Raw genomic sequence first — 20,221 nt, 5'->3', positions numbered from 1 at the left:
TTTTGGATGACTGGCTCTTACGGAAGAGAATCTAACTCGGCTTAATGTATATTTCATACCAATGTAATATAAAATCAAAACGTCAAAAATATCAAAATGTTTTAAATGGTTGTAATGTATTTTCCCACGAATCTGACTGCCATATAAACAAAAAAAGATGACTGTGCTGTCTTAGTCAGAACTTCCTGAAAAGTTGTGCACCATCTCACCAATGACAGTAATGCTGAAATATCATTTAAGTGAAAACAAAAGGTACATGCTTATAGCAATCTGAATTAGTAGCTGCCACATCTACGGAGATTCCATTCACAGGTTTAAGAATCTATTTTCATCATCTTCAGGCATATAGGAGTTTCCCAGCATTTACATGCTAATAATGTATACGTTCCCTTTATTTTTATATTTTAATTAGGGTATTAATTTTTAATGAGTACAATAGATTATCTCAGGACAGTAAAGGGAAGATTACCGAACATTTATTATACAAAGGAAACACCGGATATAGAGAACTCCTGCTTTAAAATATAAAGATACTTAAAATCTAGCCCTCTGGCTTACATATTTATAAATTTATATATTCATTCATTTTTTTTTTTTTTTACTGCATTACTTGGAGGATTTATGTTTACATTATAAAACATACCAATTGCCTGGCTGACATTCTTATCAACTACAACCTTCTTACTACCTATGTCTTTACTTTTATCTCCTTCTCATATTTCACTTTATCTTCCCTGCATGTTACTAGTAATAAAGCCTTCAACATTTCAGGTCAGGTGGTGCACACATGTTCAACTGGCTTCAGAAAACCCACATAACCACAGGCCCTTTTGTTGTTCTTCTACCATTAGCCCTCTGAAAGTATTTCTCTTCCTGCAATTTCTACTTGCACAGTTGACCAAACATTAAGACCATGCCAAATTTGAATTCTTAACTCTAAGTATATTTTTTCTAGGTGTACATGACACATTTCTTAGTTTATACATTGACACATTCACAAATCAAAACTTGATGTCTCCTAGTTTTTTAGATATCTTCGTAAAGACAACTTTATTCTAATTAGAAGTAAAAATAGGAAAAAATCCAATTCAATCTTAGCATTTTATATACTAATTATCACATTCAAGTTTATAATTAGTCATTTTGAGGGTAAACATCCCTTGATCGCTCAAGATAAAATTTCAAAACAATGTTTCCTGGTATAATGCAACCCCTCTTCTAGCTATATATAATTCCTTCCTATCCTCATCCACGAGCTTGCTCCTCTTAGGATGACCAGTAGCCAGAGAGATACAGAGCTGCAATGGCACATGGATATGCTTTAATGTACTCAAACTCTGAGAGGGCAAGGGAGGTAGGGAGGGGATGCTTACCCCTAAATCCACAATTCAGTATTCTGCTATCAAACTTTTAAAAAGCAACAGAAATATAAGCGTGTAGGAGACAATCATCTGTCCAAGCACTAAACAGGGCCTTGAGATCTCTTCATGGTTCCTAATCTACAGGCAGAGATCTCTGTCTATGTGCCTCCCACATTTGGATGCATCTATACCAGGAGTCACAACCCATATCACTCAGGTCCAGAATGCATCTACTTTTTTGCCCTACTTCAGTTGAAAAGAGTTTTGTGGAGTGTGATCCACATCAACTGCACTATGAGAAGTAGTCAAAAATATAAAGCCTAAAATATGTGGTAAATGCGCTAAAAAAAGTACAGTATAGGGCAGAACCAGGTATATACACATTACTATTCTAGAAGTCATAGAGTACACAGCATTATAGATTTCTAAACAAGTGATCCGAAAGAAATCAGTGTGAACAACATGAAGGAAGAGACATTTTACTTACACTGTGAAGGGTGAATATGCAATAAGGAAATAATAAAAGGGTTTTACATGGTGAAACAATGTAAACCAATTTGTAATGTGGAAAGATACTTCTGGCAATAATGTCGACAGTTAACCTTATGCACAAATATAATAAAGCTGGTAACTGAGTGACCCATTCTTTAAAATTAAACAAAGATGAAAAATAAAAACTTTGTCACTCTTGTACCACAGAGTCATAGAAAATCATGCCTCACTTATTCAATAGATTTATGGCTACTATATAATAGGCACTAGGGTAGACATTAGAGATTAAAAAAAAACAAAACAAAACAGAATTGCTCCTACTTTCCAAGGAGCCCCCATCAAAAGAGACAAGTACAAATCAAAGTGATAAGTACTATAAAGAGAAATGCGACAAAGTACAAATGAAACTTTTAGTCTAGGTTTTAAATGAGGTAGTAGTGTGAGCCAGATGGAGGAAGAACAAAGGTATATTTGGGAAACATCATTTCATATTTGTTAGCCAAGCACAAAAAAATAGAAGAGATTATCTAATAATCATAATCATAATCATAGGTAACATGAAAAAAGATGGCAAAGGAGGTTGCAGCAAGGAAAACCCAATGTTTAGAAGTCAGAATAAGGAGAATCTAAAAAAGAGGTAAAATGATCAGAAAATCATGAAGAGAATCCAGGCAGTATGGAAAACAGAGTGAAGATCATCAAATAAAATGGGAATAGTCATTAACAATAAATGCCATAGAAGGTTAGGTAAAGCGAACCCAGATGTGAATCTGGGGACTTGACAGTTGGGGGTCATAGGAGTCATCTGCCAGAGTATTTCTGTGCACGAGGAGGATTGAGACCAATTGAGGGAGACACTGTGAAGTGACATCAAAGTACCACAGTCATCAGATCTTGGCAATGTATATTTTAAAATAACATTGAAACATTCTAAATTTTAAAGAATTGTGCACAATCATAATACAGGAATAAAAACATAAAGACCAAGTACTGACAATCCCATTTCATTTTAACACTGATTGGAATACTCCTAATAACACACTATGGGGTATTTTAAATATTGTATTTTAATTTTTATGCTGAGCTTGAGGGTGGCAAGATTTTTCTTTTGGCAGTTTGGCAGCTGTCCTCCAAAGTGTCCCAAGACCTTAGTAGGTAGCAGCTAGACAGATGGTGAAGGTCCAAAGACATTCTGTGTCTTATGTTTTTTTCTGGAGGTCTTTGAAACCACAGGGTATTATTAAAATGTTAAGCTTATTCAGCACTTGACTGTTGGGGTAGTCAAGGTGCTTTAAATGCTCCCTTTATCCCTAGGCATCTTGGAGATGAAAGAACAAAATATTTGACCCACTAAAGACAGAAAAAGGAAAAAGACAAAAATGAAGCTTCTGCTGCTCTTAAAATTACTTTATAGAATAATAAACATATTTTAAATCAACATTCTTTGTTTCTGTTAATAGTGTTCTTGTTAAATAATAGTAACTCACACCACTCAGAATATTGTACCAAATCAAATCGCTTGTCCTTATAAACAAAGGTCTTCTTTCCTGAGGCACTAAAAGAGATACCTAAAGTCTTGCACTGTATTTTTACAGTCAATAAGGTAATATAATTATTTTGATAAGTAAAATCATAAAAAGTCTACCTCAAACATATATTAACACATGCACTAAGGTAAAAAAAATCGTAACAAGATGTTAAGACATAAAATGTTTATAAAGTCTTGACCTAAACAGTGGTTTTTTATAGTATAAATAATTTAAGAATCCCTCGCATAAAAATCACTTACCTAGCTCTTCATTTTCAATGACTTCAAATGTGGCCCAAATATCACCTTTTGTAGGAATAATATTTTTTATTGCTAATATATCATTAGTTAATTCTTCTGCTTCCATCACAGGAGATATCTGTAAGAGAAGTAATATTTCTTCTAAAAATGTGTTAGACACAGAAGTAGCCTTATGCTAGGCCAATAATATTCCCCATCCACCGTTTAGTGACATCCTGAATTTATTGGTTAAAACCAGCTTCCAAAATCCCATAGAGAAAACAGCATGTTTAGATCTTTTCCATAAAATGTACCTAAGTACGAAAAGAAAATACAATATAGACATGATATATTTTTAATCACTTACTGAGCAATTAGACCACTCAGAAGGAAAGAATGTACCCAATGACATGAGGAATGATCTTCACCAGACAATGAATCCAACAGTGGTCTAAATGTAAAACTTTTTACTCGTCAGTTCTATAATTAAGAGTGTAGAGTAACTTGGTTTATTCAGCCTAGATTCTAAATTATACACAGTTGGTGGTTATCAGTCATGCCAAAAAGCTCCAGGGTCTTGGAGGTCCGTGGTGTGCCCTGCCATGCCAAGTGACAGATGGTGGGATACCAAAGTATGCTGGAACCAGGATTCCAGGATGGATACCAGAGTCTGCAGTGCCAGCCTGGGGGTTGGCTCTACCGAAGTCCCAAAGCCTGAGTCCACTGTACAAGCACATCACCTCTTCGGGGACTTTTGGAATTTTTTATTTGCTGCTTCTTGTTTTTGCTTATGCCAATCTTAAGTCCATGCTGGCCAAAAGCAAAATGGCTTTCTTCAATTCGAATTTAGTTATAATGATGTTTTAAGCATGATAATACTGCAGTTGCAACTTGGTTTGCCCATTTTCAGTAAAAGGACGTCCCTACTAAAAGTTCCTTGGAAATGTATTTGTTTCCATTTCTCCTGCCCATAATTGCTCATAAGCATACTGCACATACATAAATAACAAAAAACCTATTTCACTGCAGGTAACTCGCAAAGTCTACCTTTTGTATTTTATGAAATTTAGTGCTTTTTTGGAATATAATTATACAATGAAGTTCACTATTTTCTATTTAGAAAAGCCCAAAGAAATAGAAACTTAAAAGAAAAAAAAATTTATTGTAGCATCTAGGAATAATAGAGAACATCAAGCAGTATGGAAGAGATGAATCATTTCAGTGATGCTGTTAATCTGCATGAATGTACAATATTTTTAAGGCTAGCCCTTTCTTAAAAAAATAATAAATTATTGAGAAATCCACTTGTGAAACAGGAAGCAGGAAGCACCTTGGTCTGAAACAGGAAGACCAGAACTCTATTCCTTGCATCAAGAGAGACCAAAAGCTCCTCTTTAGTAACACCTAAAACTCCACACTTGGGAAATTATTACTCTACAGAATATACAGATCAGTATACTGAACATCCAGTCGGGATTATGGCGACCCAGGTTTGTATTCTGGCCTTAGTATTCTTACTTCCCAGTTTCCATTCTTATAAACTTGGAACATCACCTGCTTCATCTACCTCCATGCATTTAGGTAATAATTAGCAGAGATAAATGTAACTAAAGGGTTTTGCAGAATCGTAAGCATTAAAACCTATATAATTGGTTTTAAATAGTTTCTGTTATTTTCTAAAAAGTATTTGGGGTTACTATAGGTGAAACTGGCAAGTCTTTTATCTAAACACACCAGATAACATAAGAACTTGGCTCAATTATAACTTCTGTTGTGACTTTAGAAAATAAAATTAAAATGTACTACTAAAGAGCCTGTGTATAGATTTAAGCCATGTGTTTTGAATACCTCCTCTAGCATTAGTGATTAACTTGTGCTAATTGATCTTTACTAGCTCCTCACATCTCTTATGATCAGCATTATGCATTCAGCATAAGAAATATGACATGGCCAAGGAGTGGCAAGGCAAATGCTTCGTAAAGACAAAGCCTATAATTACAGTGTTAATATTTCAGCTTCATGTACCAAGTAATGTACTTAATTGGTATACAGTCACAATTCATAATCATTAGAAACACAAAACTTAAAATCAAAATATATTTAACTTAAGTCCAAATATATCTAATGTTGTGACTCTGTTTAATCCTGGACTTTAAAAATGATAAGTAGCTAAAGCTAAATTTCTGTTACATGGCAGAATGTCTATTGTTCATACAAATAAATCAGTCTTACCAAATAGCAACCTGAAATATCAGTTACTATCTGTAAGGCAGACAAATTACTAAATATAGTGGCATGAGAAAGATCTATTTTAAATTCATCACAAATGATTAGTACTCTCAAGGAATAAAAGAGTTATCCAAATAAATGTCCCAGAGTTATATTCAAATAAATTGGAAGACTGGATGCTAAAGTATAGAAAACAAGGGTGAGGGATTATTATTAATAGTAACAGCTCTAGTAGTAATAGTTATTTATTAAACACATGCTCAGCAATGTGCTAAGGGTTTTACATGCATTATCTTACAGAGTCCTCACATCAATGCTATGATGTAATACTGTGATTTTTTCTCATTCTACAGGTGAGAACACTGAGGCCTAGAGCAAATAATTTGTGTAATGTCAGGAAGCTAGGAAGGGGAAGAGCAAGTATTTAAGCTCGGGGTATTTTGCAGAACCTGAAGAAAATCTTAACACGTAATCCAAAGCACATAAGATGTTCTCTTTCCAAATGATTAAAATACAGAATTCCTGGGGGATATCAGTATAAAAAGTCTATGTTGGCAGTCGTTTGAACTGGAGAAGTAACATAAAATATAATAATGGAAAATTCAAAATATGTAAAATAATGCTAACATTTGTGACTTCCAACAGTCCTCTTTACAGCCGCCTTTAGAACTTACCCGAATTATAATACTACAGTCAGGTTCCTTCCTTTCTACATATACTTCAATTAACAAATCTCCAGCCTGGGAAACCTAGAAAAGGGCAGAGGTAGAAACAACACAGGTAAATATGTTGTAAAAACACACATTTGAAACTGAAGACAGTTATAAAGCCCCAGGCATATTTTTGAATATTTTATAACAATGAAACAAGCTCAATTCCGCCATTCGCAAGCATGATGTGCCCATTTCCAGACACGGTTAAGGACAAGGCATTTACACAAATGTTATAATCAGTAACAACAATCACAATGATTTTCTTTTTTATCTCTTACTCAGGAGCTTAGTGCTCTCAAACACCCTTACATTCTTCCTAAAATAATGAATCCAGCTACAATGGAAATATACTGGCTACGACAACAGAAGTCGTAGGAGCCATCAGCATGTACGTTAACAGGATAAACAAAATGAGAGGTGAAAACAAACCACATGTAATTTTGCTTCAAGCTGTAATGTGTGCATGATACCAATATTTAAAAGGCAAAATATGGCTTGCTACATTTTTAAAGAGAAGATATGGCTGAAAATTGAACTTTGAGAATAAACTATGTCAGAGCTATATTAAAACTACAAATAACATAAATTTAGAAATGAAAATAAAAGTGAGGTCATTCATGGAATATGGTAGACAATAAAAAGAAGTTTTTAATTATCTTTGGCCAAGAATTAAGTACTAATTTAGGTCATCATTATATCCCAAAAGACAGACTAAGTGAAGAAGATGCAAGCCTGAAAATAAAAGGCCTTAGGATATCATAACTATATAGATTAACCATATAGGAGGTTAACAAAGAACCAAATTAATCTATGAAAAATATTTTGAGTAACTTTTTTCAGAAGTTCCCTTAAGTTATGTAACCAATTAGAAACAATATCACCTGATTTAAATAAAAAAGATCATAATCAAGAAATAATTCTCAAATTAAATTTGCCTCAGCATAAAATCTAATGAGTAAACTTTGAGAAAAACATTAAAGGTGAACTTTGAAAAAGTTCCTTAATTTTTCTGGCATTACAGGCTTAGAAAAGCTTATTTCCAGTTTTTCCTCCTGACTTACAATGCTACAGATACATTCCAGTAAGGAAAACATACAGTTGACACTTTTGCTTTTCACTATGTTTGCATAAACAGCTCTCCAGGAAGGACACATTTTAAAGCTTAAAAAGCAAATACAAAAAACTTATAGAGTGAAATAAAAAAGAAGAATAGGTAAGAAATTCAAACAGGGGTAAGACAAAGAGACTGAATGTCAGAAAAAAATACTCCAGAAGACAGTTTTAAATGAATTAGAGGAAAATTTTAAGTAAAAAAAAAAAACAGATTTTCCCAGACTCTTTTACTTATCATTTCCAAATACTGTATTTCTTGTTTTTACTTACTTATACAGACTGAATTGAAAGCATTCAAAACTTATTTCTTTATTATACTGTAAATATAAAAGATAAAAAACGCAAAAAGATACTCAAACCTTTTAAATAACAATGTAGATAGTATGGTCAGGGGTTACCTCTCAGCCTCACACAATCCTTTATTTCATGGCTAAAGTCTTCCTCTCTGCTTCCCAAAAAAGTGAGAATTTAAGATAATTGATAATGAGCTAGATTAAGGTTAAAGCTAACTCCTTTGGAACCTGCATAATTACTCTGGGTCAAAATGGAGAAAATAATTCATTAATATCATAGTATTAGTACTGATCTAAGCCTTCCTCTATTTTTTTTTTTTTTTTTTGTATGGAATGACAGCTTCAATGACTCCTCTAGTTAGCTGTGGATATTTCAGGACTGAGGAGACTTTAGTTTCTAGCAAAAAAGCATTTGCCTCATTATCTATCTGTAAACAGAGCTCATTTGATCCATTTCTATCATTTATATTGGTACCCTGAATCCACTCTTAACTCCTAGTTACTAGAAGATGACTAATGATCAGCCTTAAGAAATTCCAGTGAATATTCAACAAACAAGCATAGTGCAACCGGAACACAAAAATCCAGTACAATGTGATTGAGGAAAACAGGACAGGATGTAGAAAAGTCAACTTAGGACAAAAATTAGAATGTGTTACAAAGATCACATTAGACGCATTCCATTAATACAATCATCTGAAAGCATGCAAAGCAAAAGCATATAAGAAATAATTTATAATTTCATAATAACAAAAAAGAATCACTAGGCTGTCTGAATTTTCAATTTACTCTAAGTATTTCTTTGGCTTTAAATGCTTCCTTTGAAATCCATTAGCATTTTCAGTCATGGTTTTTATACACAAAAGTTGATCTTACAAAGAAAACCTTGAGAGGTAAATTAAAACTGACTTTCCCTCTACTTTTAAAATTTTACATTAGCATATTTTGCATGTATGTATCAGGTTGCAGAATAACACAACCAATTTACTTAATTGTTGTTTTTTTCACCCATTACTTTTACTTTGCTTAAATTAGGAACTTGAAAATACACACAGCAAATATCTTTACTTACAATGGAAGTTTCTGTTTTGTTTAATTCTTTAGAGAGCTAACTATTACTACTCACTTGGGTGTCTTTCCACTTGGTAATAAAGCTATTTTCTATGTCCATTTGTTTGACTTGATCTTCTTTAACCTGTTTAAAATATAATTCGGGACATTCTAATAATGTAGAATACGAAGAGTGATGACACTCATCCTCATGTAATCTTCAGGAATTTAAATACCAACAACTTAAAAATAAATGAGAATGGCCATCGGAATCAGTATGAGCCCACATAGCTAGGTCGGAAATAAAATAAACAAGATAGAGTATCCTAAAGTTCAAAATATTTTATGATGACACTACTTCAGGCTGCAATTGCATTGATGGAAGTTCTATTTCTTAGGAAACTTAAGCAAAGGCTCTGATGACTGGTTTAAGTTTATGCAGGTTGAGAAACAAAGCTCATTTATCAAACTGAAATGTTCATTAAGTGCTTATTAAATTTCCATCATTTAGGTAAAGTTTAACATAACTATGAAGATAACCATTTTATTAATGGAAAACTACAAATACAGAAAGTAGAGACAGCATGTAAAGCCATACATCATATTTTTCTAAATCTTTATTTTCTCAGCATCAGATTATTGCGAAGAAGTTGCTATTGATCAAAAAACAGTGGACACATATAGAAAGAAGTAAAGAGGAGATCAAAGAGCAAAGACAATCCCACAATCTGGTGTCTATTCCTATGTGAATTAAGATACAGACTGTGATATTTTGTTTTATTAAAATAGCTCCTTTTTCTTGTCTTATGATAAGTGATTATAATAAGAATGTAAGAACTCTACAATGGTAACTGATTACACTAACCCTCTTGACGTCATGTGGTATAGCCATACTTCCAGAAAAGAAGCGGACTCATAAACACCATTTAAGGGAATGTTCAAAAGGTTAAATGACAAAATGGAGATGCTAGAACTAGTTATATAATAGAACTGGACCTTTCGCCCAAATCCACCAATTTGAATCCTGGGCTTATTTCCTCTAATTTTACTTCTTTGAACCAAGATATCATTCCTATTCCAACAGCTTTCTGATGAAACATGAAAATATTAACTTTATAAAATGGAAAATTAAAAAGTCAATTAAACCAGATTACTTAGTAAAATGCATAGAACAATAATATTTTAGAATGTGCTTTTTTTCCCCAATTGGTGACACAAGTAAAAGAAAAAACCAAAGTGCTTTCAACTGCAGAATTTAAGAGTCTGGTATTTATTAATGAATTGTTCAATGTATAACTTTATACCTCTAAGTAGATATAACTCATACACATGAAGAAAAAGAAAACACAAGCAAAAAATCCTGTAGATAGAAATATTCTGTCCAACAGACATCAGATGGTAAAAAGTTTTAAATGCAACCAAATTTAAATAATGACTATAGCTTAAAAGCTACTTATGCCTATATTTTTTTAAAATGACTATTCCTTATTTTACATATTTCTAAATATGAATAAAGATCTGAGTAATAACACCCTAAAACATATATATATATATATGTTGGCAAACAGTGACATTATAACCATTTTAACAAGGGCAGGATACAAAATATTTACCTCAAATATTTCTACATAATTATTAATTAGGTCCTCAATTACATTCACTTCTTCACTAGTTTGTCCTTTCGTTTGAAACAAACAGGATGAAAAGACCAAGGCCAAATTATGGGCATTCATGTGATTGATTTCTGAGCATTTCTGAACCCTGTTAGAGAAAAGCATAGTTCATTATGATACACTTCTATTTGGAAATTTCATAGAACAGGAAGCCAGTTTATCAATTTTTAAGCACATCAATATTGAAATTCTCTGATATAAAAGATACAGTAGTGACTTAAAAACACATGGTTCTTTCTTCCAAGTAGCTTATAATCTAGTTAAGAACATGAGAAAAAGTACTATTAAATGGATTAGTAAAAGTTACAAAGTCATACTTAATTGTTGATTTAGAGAAAGGGCTGACCATATCCAAACAATTGCAAACTATAAAACAACCTGTGGCCAAAGCATAGAAATATGCTTGCTGAATGGTGTAAAATGGTTTGTGGGGCTGCAGCATAGGAGGAGGAAATGGGGTAGGAGGTATGCAGAAAACAGGCAAAAAAGGTAGGTTATTAGGCATATAATTGACAGTTCCAAATTCCAGTTGCAAAGCTGGGCTAAATGTTCCCGTTAGTGCAAATCAAATGAGAAAGAATATTTGGGCACATGTGTCCGTACAGTTATTCAAAATAAATGATCACAAAGTAGACTATTTTAAAATGCAATTACATTTTTTCCCCATGACACAAGTTTAACTATGTAACAAACCTACACACTGTACCCATGAATTTAAAAGTTTACAAAAAAACCCAAAACAACTCCCTGAAGCATCATCCCCAAGAAAGGGAAAGTAACATTGCTAAAAATGTAACAGATGAGAACTGTAAGTGGCACACTCCCTCAAATGAACATAGTAACTCCATCAAATGAATGTAGTTAAGACTAAGCTGGACATTCCCATCTATGAAGAACACAGATTCAGGTAGCTACAAGAAAAGGTGAATAAACATGATAGCAATATACATGATAATGTAGGGAATTCATAATAAAATACCAAACTGCATAGCAGAGACGGTGCAAGGGCAATCATCACATGTGATTTATAAGGTGCAAAAGGGGCTGGAATTTAATAGAAGAGGATGTAATAATTGTGAACATCCCTCTCAAAACAATGTCTACGCTTTCACACTACACTTAATTGTAAACATCTGGAAAATTCATCTGCATGTCTGTCTCTGTTACTAGAATCTAAGTATCTCACAGTCAGAAACTCTTTAATCCCATTGTGAATGGAATTTAGTGGATATTACTGATGGCAGAAATGGTCTTTTAGCTAGGGTAGGGATTGAATTAAATGCTAAATCAACTTGTCCTCATCCAAATTTTCCTCTCAATCTTTTAAGGACATTATCTTTAAGGACATTCCTGTATTTCTTGAGACTTCCTTCTGTAATATCATCCCCTTTGGCACTTTTCACTTCTCTTGTCTTTAGTTTAAGCGGCTGCCTTAGTTTCTGGGACAAAATAGGTATAATATAGTGTTTCCTTTTCTTCCTTTACTTCTCTGCTCCGAGGTGTTAACATTTCCAATGTTCCATATTCAGCTTGACCAGTCCCTTCTCCTCCGGGTCTTCTCATCAGAAACTCAACAAAACTGTTTCCTAGTTAGCTTATCTGCCTCTATGCTACATCTTCCCTACCAATCCCATCATAGGGATTATTATCCTAAAACATTTGATCAGTTACTTTTATCACTTAAAGGATAAAATTCAAATGTTTTTGCATGACCTACAAAGTCTTCCACAACTTCCTGCCAGCCAACTATAACCCTCTCATCTCCTAGTACTCCTATGTCCCAGACATTATCCTTCACTCATTTCTCATACTCTTCTTTCACGCCCAGTTCATATGTCTCTTTAAATCTGAAGCACAGATGCATCCCCCGGACCACAACGCGCAATGAATCGTTCAATTTATCCTCTATAATTCCATGCTGCATGCTAACATTCTCTATATTAAAGTTTGTCTCAACGTCTCATAGGCATAGAGATAGGACTATATAATGTAGACTATATTTGTATGAAGCAGTAAGAAAATCAGTTTTACAATAATGGAGCTGATATAAATGAGAAGTAGTGGTTGGGAAAGAAAAGAACAAGAGGAAAGAACACAAATTGTGAAAGATTTCTAAATGGACACTGCAAATAAGGTACTTTTAGCAAAATCCAGCTTTACAGAAATTTATTCAAGCGAGTATTTCATCCATTCAGCGAGCGACAATATATTCTTTAATCAAAATTTACATTTATTTAAGTTTTTGTAATAATTCTTGCTAAGATTAAAAAAAAACAGTTTTAACTTAAAAGGTTATTTTCAAATGTCCTCATCCTTCAGACCTCATTTGTAAAGGCACCATTATATTCCTTATAGCTTTCCAAATGCAAGGAGACTTTCATGCCTTGACATAGAAAATTGTTTTTGATTTTTAAAATTTCCTCATTGTATCAATAGCCTGATACCAAAATATAAAGGTCAGTTAAGATATAAACTGATAATAAAGAAATGTCCGCCATGAGAAAATACTGTCCTCACAGACAGATCCTTGTTACAAAATTCTGCTCCTTGCACATCGTTCATTCTCCAGCTTCCAAACCAATTGAGTTCTAAAATTCTTGCTTATGCATCAGATGCCTTTGAGGATACTGTATATGATCAGTTCTGATTAAGAAATTACTAGCACTATTTATCTGTAAATGTGACTTAATTACAGAAAGACAGACTAACATGAGCTCTTATGATATGTAGAAAGATTCACAATCACATAAGAAATAGTGACTTATTGAGTGCTGTGTTTGAAATGTCTAGAAAAGTTCATTCATCTACCCACCTATACAGGTGTTCAATGATAGCTGCTAGTGTTGCTCGGTTGACCCCTGGAAGAGAACGTATAAATGCTCCATATTTTTTAATTCTTTCCTTGTCATCTTGCGCATCTGGAGGGGGAAAAAAAACAATTTTGAGGCCTAAACTAATTATCAATGTTATGAATTCGTCTATCAGCAGTACTGTAAAATAGTCACAAACAAACGCATTTTAATAAGTGATACAATCAAGTTTCAGTAGACAATTGTTCGAAGTTCTAAAGTAATTTTCTATCAATCTGGAAAAGTATTTATTTACATAACATTCCAGCACTATGTGCTCCAGTTCTTATAATTTATAATTGAAAACAAATAACTTTTAAAATACAAGATTAGGAGGGATTGTATTTTTTTATCTTCTACTTTATGGAATACTGAACTTTAACTTAATGGGAATACATTCAATTAACTATTCAAACTGGAGTACAAACTGAAGAATTAAGCCAAAAGTATTTTAACTCTGGCTAAGGAAATGTTTTATCAATTGTATTTGAAAATGACATTTCTGATTTTTGTTTCTCACGAAATTATAAAAATATTTCCAAAGCTATGAACCATCCTGGAACTATGAACTATACAGCACCCCTTCGATCCAGATAAAGTGTACTTTCAAATCTTTTGAAAAGGTGAGACTACAATGGAAGAAGTCAAGCCCAGTCCTTAATAACTACAATCTGGATTTAGAGGATGACAGACCTCCTGCTTTTGTCATGAACAGAAATTTGTTGGTTCATGGAGAGGAGGATGAAAAGGAATTACCCTCCACTCACCTAACTCCAAGAAGGCAAATATCTGGAGAAACTAGAGACAGGAACCCCCCCAAAATCTAGACTCTCTGTAGAGGACATGCACTGACAGTTTAGCCTATACCACCTGACAGTGGAAATAGATCATTCTTCAAATAAATCACTTGTGCTGACTTGATAACTCAAGGAGACCACACTTATTATTTCCTCTCAATTCGCACCTATCTTTGGATACAAGATTATTTTATTTCTTGCTTAGCCTTACCTCTTCTGTTCACAGAAAATCAGCAGCACACTAATGTTGTCTTAAAAGTACAAAGTCACTTGTAAAGGACATTAGGATCCCTGGCTAGGTAAGAAACTCTGTATGACACAGTTTTCAAGTGCACTCCTATTCAAAATTGCAAGTGATATCTCTTTTGTCCTGATTTAGACTGTACATGAGATCAATAACCATACACATGAGTATACTGAATTAAGTGCACTAGTAGATGACTCTCTATAAGAAAGAGGAGGAAACACCCAAATTACATTCAAAGACATTACTGGAAATTAATTATGTATAATTCTCAGTATAATCTAAACATTTATCCTCATGTTATCTAGTTTCTAACTGTAGGATAAATTGCATTTATTCCTTAAAATTTAACACTACTATGCTTAAAACAAAAAGTCATGCTAGTACACATATTTTCACACATCTTATAAAATAGATATTTTCAAAATAAAGCTAAATAAATTGAAAGTAAAACTCAGGAAAGATTTCAGGCCATATAGAAAATACAATGAGCAATTCAACTAGACACAGAATTTAACAGTGTTCCTAGAACAGATCATATGTCGTATAAATATAGGTGGTACATGGCTATAAGGCATTCTCTACCTCAAGTACACAGTGCGTCAAAAGAGTTTTATGAATTCACTCAGAGGGTACTGGTTTATTCTTTTCAGGTCCAACATGGCCACTATTGAAGGGTCTGGCCGAACTATATTGTTTGCAAAAGCAAAGGAGTTAAAGGTTACTTGACCCAGTATTCAAAGCCTTCTCCAAATAAATTCTCAAAGAATTCACAGGCAAGGCAAAGGTGAACACATTCTTTTCGTACACACTCTGACCCCTGCTGACTGCCTCGTTCTGGTAGACTGACAACAGTGAAGACTTGTTTGTCACTCAGTTTGACAACTTTAGCAAATGTGTATTTGTCACCTGTTGTTGTTGTTTTTAAAGAGGCAGCGTCTCAGCTCTGTCACCCAGGCTGGAATACAGTGGCACCACCACAACTCACTGAAGCCTGGAATTCCTGGGCTCCTGTGATCCTCCCACCTCAGTCCTCAGAATAGCTGAGACTACAGGAGCACATCACCATGCCTGAGTTAACGCTTTTTTTTTTTTTTTTTTTTTTGCAGACACAAGGTTTCACTATGTCGTCCAGGCTGGTCTCGAACTCCTGGCCTCAAGCTATTCTCCTGCCTTGGCCTCCCCAAATGCTGGGATTATAGTCGTGAGCCACCATGCCCAGCCTTGCCATGTACTACTGATAACCAATTTTATAATAAAGACAAATTATAAGTCTTTATGAAGTAGAGATACTCTAAACAGCTTCACACATTTCAATAAAACTTTCTTAAAACAAAAATGAGGGTTGCAGGGTAACTGAGATTAAAGCAATGTATTTATCTCTGCATTTTATATCTTAGAAAATTATATAATCAAGTATTCTTGGTATTACAGTGAACCCTACTGATTTGAGAAACAGAAGGCAAATGAAAGACTTCTGACAGGTAGTTGTATCATGAGAAACTTTATTTTCGTTGTAATGCTACTCTTCCTGACACTAACTAGGGTCATTCTTGGGATAATTTTCAAACTGTGCGTGTTTTGTGACATCATTTCAAAAATATCTTTAAATATATCAATTGTTTTAGATCAAACAAATACTTTCAATGAGGAAAATTACTTCTCATTAGAGGAATGCCATGTGACCAGATTCAAAAGCCATTTTCCAAATCTTGAAACAGATTAAATATATACGAGACAAACATATTATAATTATAGACTAATTCAAAAGTAAGTTTTAAAACCTAGAACAATGGAGGACTGAAAATTATCATTTGGAAAATATTATAGATATATGAGAAATGGTTATGGTGTATTAATAAAAATAAAAATGTTATATACATAAATTACAAAAGTAGAGAAAAGGACTATAATATGGATAAACAAAAGCATCTTTATTAAAAAGGTGGAATTAAAGGCAATATTTACATTTAAGTCTTTGTTATTGTAATGTTTCAATAAAAGGACTTGTTTACAGGCTTTACTGAAATTAATTTGACCCACGAGGGATTTAATCAACTCCTTTCCTAGGGTCATCTCTTAATTAGCTTCTCTTACAGTGTATAACAAAATTCTATTTCATTAGATGGAATCTAGGATAAATGAAGCAACAGTTAAAAACTGTTATACACTATCTTGCAAAATGAATCATATAGTAAATGCTTCATTTTATTTTTAATGGGAAATTAGTAGCACACATGGACTTGAGTATAACATTCCAAAGTTAAAGCAAAGTATGAACTAAGAAATCGACTGAAAACTAAGTATATACCAAATGATTGAGCAAATATTTTTAATTTCTCTTGAGATAGACTGAAACAGCTATTGATATTTATACAATTTCTGTTCTAAGCCATTATGTACATTTTTTCTTTCAATTAAAATTTCAACTAATCAAAAAAGTCTAAGTATTAAAAGGCAAGCATGTATTATGGTCTGTATAATATATATACACACGCACACATATCTATATATATATATCTGTATAAATGTTACCTAAAGCAGAGATCCAGTATGGGTAGAGCTCCTTGGTAAGCAGCGCATCATCAATGTCAGAGAGAAAACTTTTCAACACACCCGTCACATCTTCAAGCTGATGTTTTCCAGCCCTCAATTTAAAGCTTCTTGCATCCTTTTTGAAACTCTCCAGGAGTTCACTTATATGCAAAGGATCACCATTCTTCTGATAGATATATTTACATCCTAAACCTTTGTTAAAAATATTATATTTTTAAAGTCTAAATACAAAAGCCAGTTTGATATTTTAAAAATGAAACAAATGTTTGTGTTGAGATGATGAGTAAGATGATGAAATCATTACACAACAGATGATATAAACATGCATGAGCAGGAAAGGCTTCTTATCCCTCATTTTAGTATTTAAAATGTAAACCTAATGAGCAAATCATCGCAGACTCAGCTTTTAGCAAGCTCCTGATCAGTCCTTCCTCCAGCTCTCCATAGTACCTTTTTCAAATGTTCTTTTACTTAAAGTGCCCTGTCTTCACTTAGTCTCCCAGCAAACAACTTACTTCCATTTCTCACTGACAAAAGTGAGCCTCTCTGGTATAAATGTCATCACCCTCCTGCCCCGATATTGTATATTAATTTCTGAATGCTCCCATCTTCACCTTATTTCCTGTGGAGATTTGGGTTACCTCTTTTTCATGGTTACTGATTCATAAAGTGCTCCATACCAAATAAAAGGGGCAGTGGATAGGAGGAAGAGTGATGATAACAATGACAATAATTCAAACTCCAAAAGCCTCCCTTGCCTTCTCCCAGGCTTCTTCTCCCTGTTCCTTTCACAACCAGGCTGAATTTCCTATATTTATTCCTTCTACCATCTCACAAGCCTGTTAATCCTTTGACCACACAATCTTGCATCTCTGCCCAATCCCCATTCTGTTGGGGTCACCCTTCACCAAGAATATTAACAACGTTCTTTTTTTCTGGATGCTTTTCAGTTTTTATCTAGGGAGAACTCCTTGCAGCATTTGACATTCTGAATGAAACCGTGTAAATTCTTTTAACCCCATAACTTTCATGACATCATGATTTCATATCTCTTTTTTTCTCCCTTCCCTCTGATTGCTCTCTCAGTCTTCTAACTTTTTCTGCTCATCTAATACTTAGTGGTCATCCCAGGGATCCTTCCTCAATTCTCTTCTCTTCCTGCCCACTGGGTGAGAACCCATCCAACCTCATCACTTCTACATAAATATTTTAACTCAGGTTTTAATTTCCATGATTTTATACATACACATATATATACACACACCATTACATATACATGCAACATATACACATACACCCATACATCTTATGGCAAATAAAAATAACCCAAAGGAATTAATTCTCTTGCCCTGTTTACTACCTCACTTTCCACCCCCACCATGTTCTTTATCTTGTTCCTCTCTACCTCAATATATGGCATTGCCTTCTTCCTAGCCCTTTACAAGTCAGAGTATTTATTTCTCAATCAGCACATTAAAAACAAAAAAATGCAGTACTGCATCACATAGATTCTTCATCATGATCTCACTCTCACAACTGTCCTCTCCTTTCCATCCCATATGCTATTATTTGTGCACTGAGTTCTTACTACATTGTCACAACTCCTTGCCCATATTTTTACGCAGCCCTCTGTGTGTCTCAACAATGATAAAGCAGCATGATCTAAAATTCAGTTCTGTATGTGTTACCAACAAGCTTAAAAATCCGAATACTGCCCTCTTGCTGCCTATGAGGCAAAGTTTGAGGATTTTAGTTTGTATATTAAACCTTACCTGACTTGGTCTAACCTGTTGCCTTTTATATTGATTGACTCCTTCTCCTTACACTAAGCTCTGACCACATTTAATACCACAAAGCTCCCAGCACAAAATTTGTGACTCTATACCTTGGCACACACTTTTTCTCCTCCTAGAATCCCTATCCTCTTCTCCTAACTAGCTCCCATTTTCTCTTAGGGCTCATGGTAAGCACTGTGCTTTACCTATGAAGCTCTCTGATACCACGCCTTCTCTGGGTGAAATTTACCCCTATACCATGGACACCGGAAGCACCCCCTGAACCTCTTTACTAGAGAATTTTAACACTGACTTGTAACTGCTCATGTATTTGTCTCTTATTCATAAATCTGCAAACTTCTAGAAGGCAAAAATGATGTCTTATTTTCTGTGACATATCTCCGTGTATATCCAGCAGTTACACAGTGCCTAGAACTACTCTGCAGGTATTCAATAAATGACTGCGTAATGCAAGAATAAGCAAGTTCTACAAAAATCAATACTGACTAGGCGTTTGAGATAATATATCCCTGGCTGAATGAATTTCTAATAGCTGGCACTCAAGTAAGTTAACTGAAAAATAATTTGAACATAATGTTGTTTATATAATTGAAATAATTTTCCCCAAGAACTAGTGTAATTTACTTTTTAAAAATTAAAGCCCTAAAAGTCATCCTATGAACTCAGTCAAGTTCAAACTTTGACACAATGACACAATGAGCACAGAAAATTGGTCTTGAGATTTCAACCCACAGCTCAGGAGGTTCAAAATAATTGCTACCATGAAACCATCTGCATCCTATAATCACTGGGTATTTTCTAAGTTCCTGCCAAATCTTTCTTCTATACATGCTGGTAGCACTGAGGTTTCCCCAATGTTCTGAATATAAATATATATATATATATATATGACATAAACATACTACATAGCAGGAAGCTTCCTACTGTAGTGCCCAATATGTGATTATTTATATACTTTCAGTAGATATATAATACAAACACAATTTTATATATAATTACATATAATATAAAAATATATGATACTTACATTTATATTATACATATGTTATATGACTATATGTATGTGTATATATGAATATATGTATGTACACATATGTGTGTATATATTTAAGTGTGTGTGTATATATCTATTTATATAAACACAATCCTTCATTGGCTTTATTATTCTAACATGCAAGTGAAGGCATCTTGTAATAGATGTATAAAGTTGTTATAATATATGAGTTTTAGTTGAAAAAAATCTAATGCTGAATTATTTTAAACCCAAATAAACACAAGGAAAATTCT

At 33.7% G+C, this 20,221-nt stretch overlaps 1 protein-coding gene across 3 annotated transcripts in view; it reads right to left on the bottom strand.

Annotated features, from left to right (window-relative positions):
- The window catches only part of LOC105487761 (ArfGAP with RhoGAP domain, ankyrin repeat and PH domain 2), a 181,612-nt gene that overhangs the window by 44,432 nt on the left and 116,959 nt on the right, over positions 1-20,221 (bottom strand). For 2 of the 3 annotated variants that reach the window (XR_011621380.1, XM_071093756.1), the window contains exons 21-26: positions 17,118-17,330; positions 13,505-13,610; positions 10,633-10,780; positions 9,096-9,164; positions 6,525-6,599; positions 3,643-3,760 (exon numbers count right to left, since the gene is read on the bottom strand). Coding sequence is in view for 2 of the 3 variants with exons in the window: in XM_071093756.1 (XP_070949857.1) it covers positions 3,643-3,760; positions 6,525-6,599; positions 9,096-9,164; positions 10,633-10,780; positions 13,505-13,610; positions 17,118-17,330 (729 nt within the window). In the remaining variant the exon portion in view is untranslated. The remainder of the gene's footprint in view (positions 1-3,642; positions 3,761-6,524; positions 6,600-9,095; positions 9,165-10,632; positions 10,781-13,504; positions 13,611-17,117; positions 17,331-20,221) is intronic. The other variant, XM_071093757.1, reaches the window with a different exon arrangement.

The sequence above is a fragment of the Macaca nemestrina genome, chromosome 3 (genome assembly GCF_043159975.1).
Source record: "Macaca nemestrina isolate mMacNem1 chromosome 3, mMacNem.hap1, whole genome shotgun sequence".
NCBI classification, from domain to species: Eukaryota; Metazoa; Chordata; class Mammalia; order Primates; family Cercopithecidae; genus Macaca; species Macaca nemestrina.
This window is presented reverse-complemented; position numbering and strand designations above follow the sequence as displayed.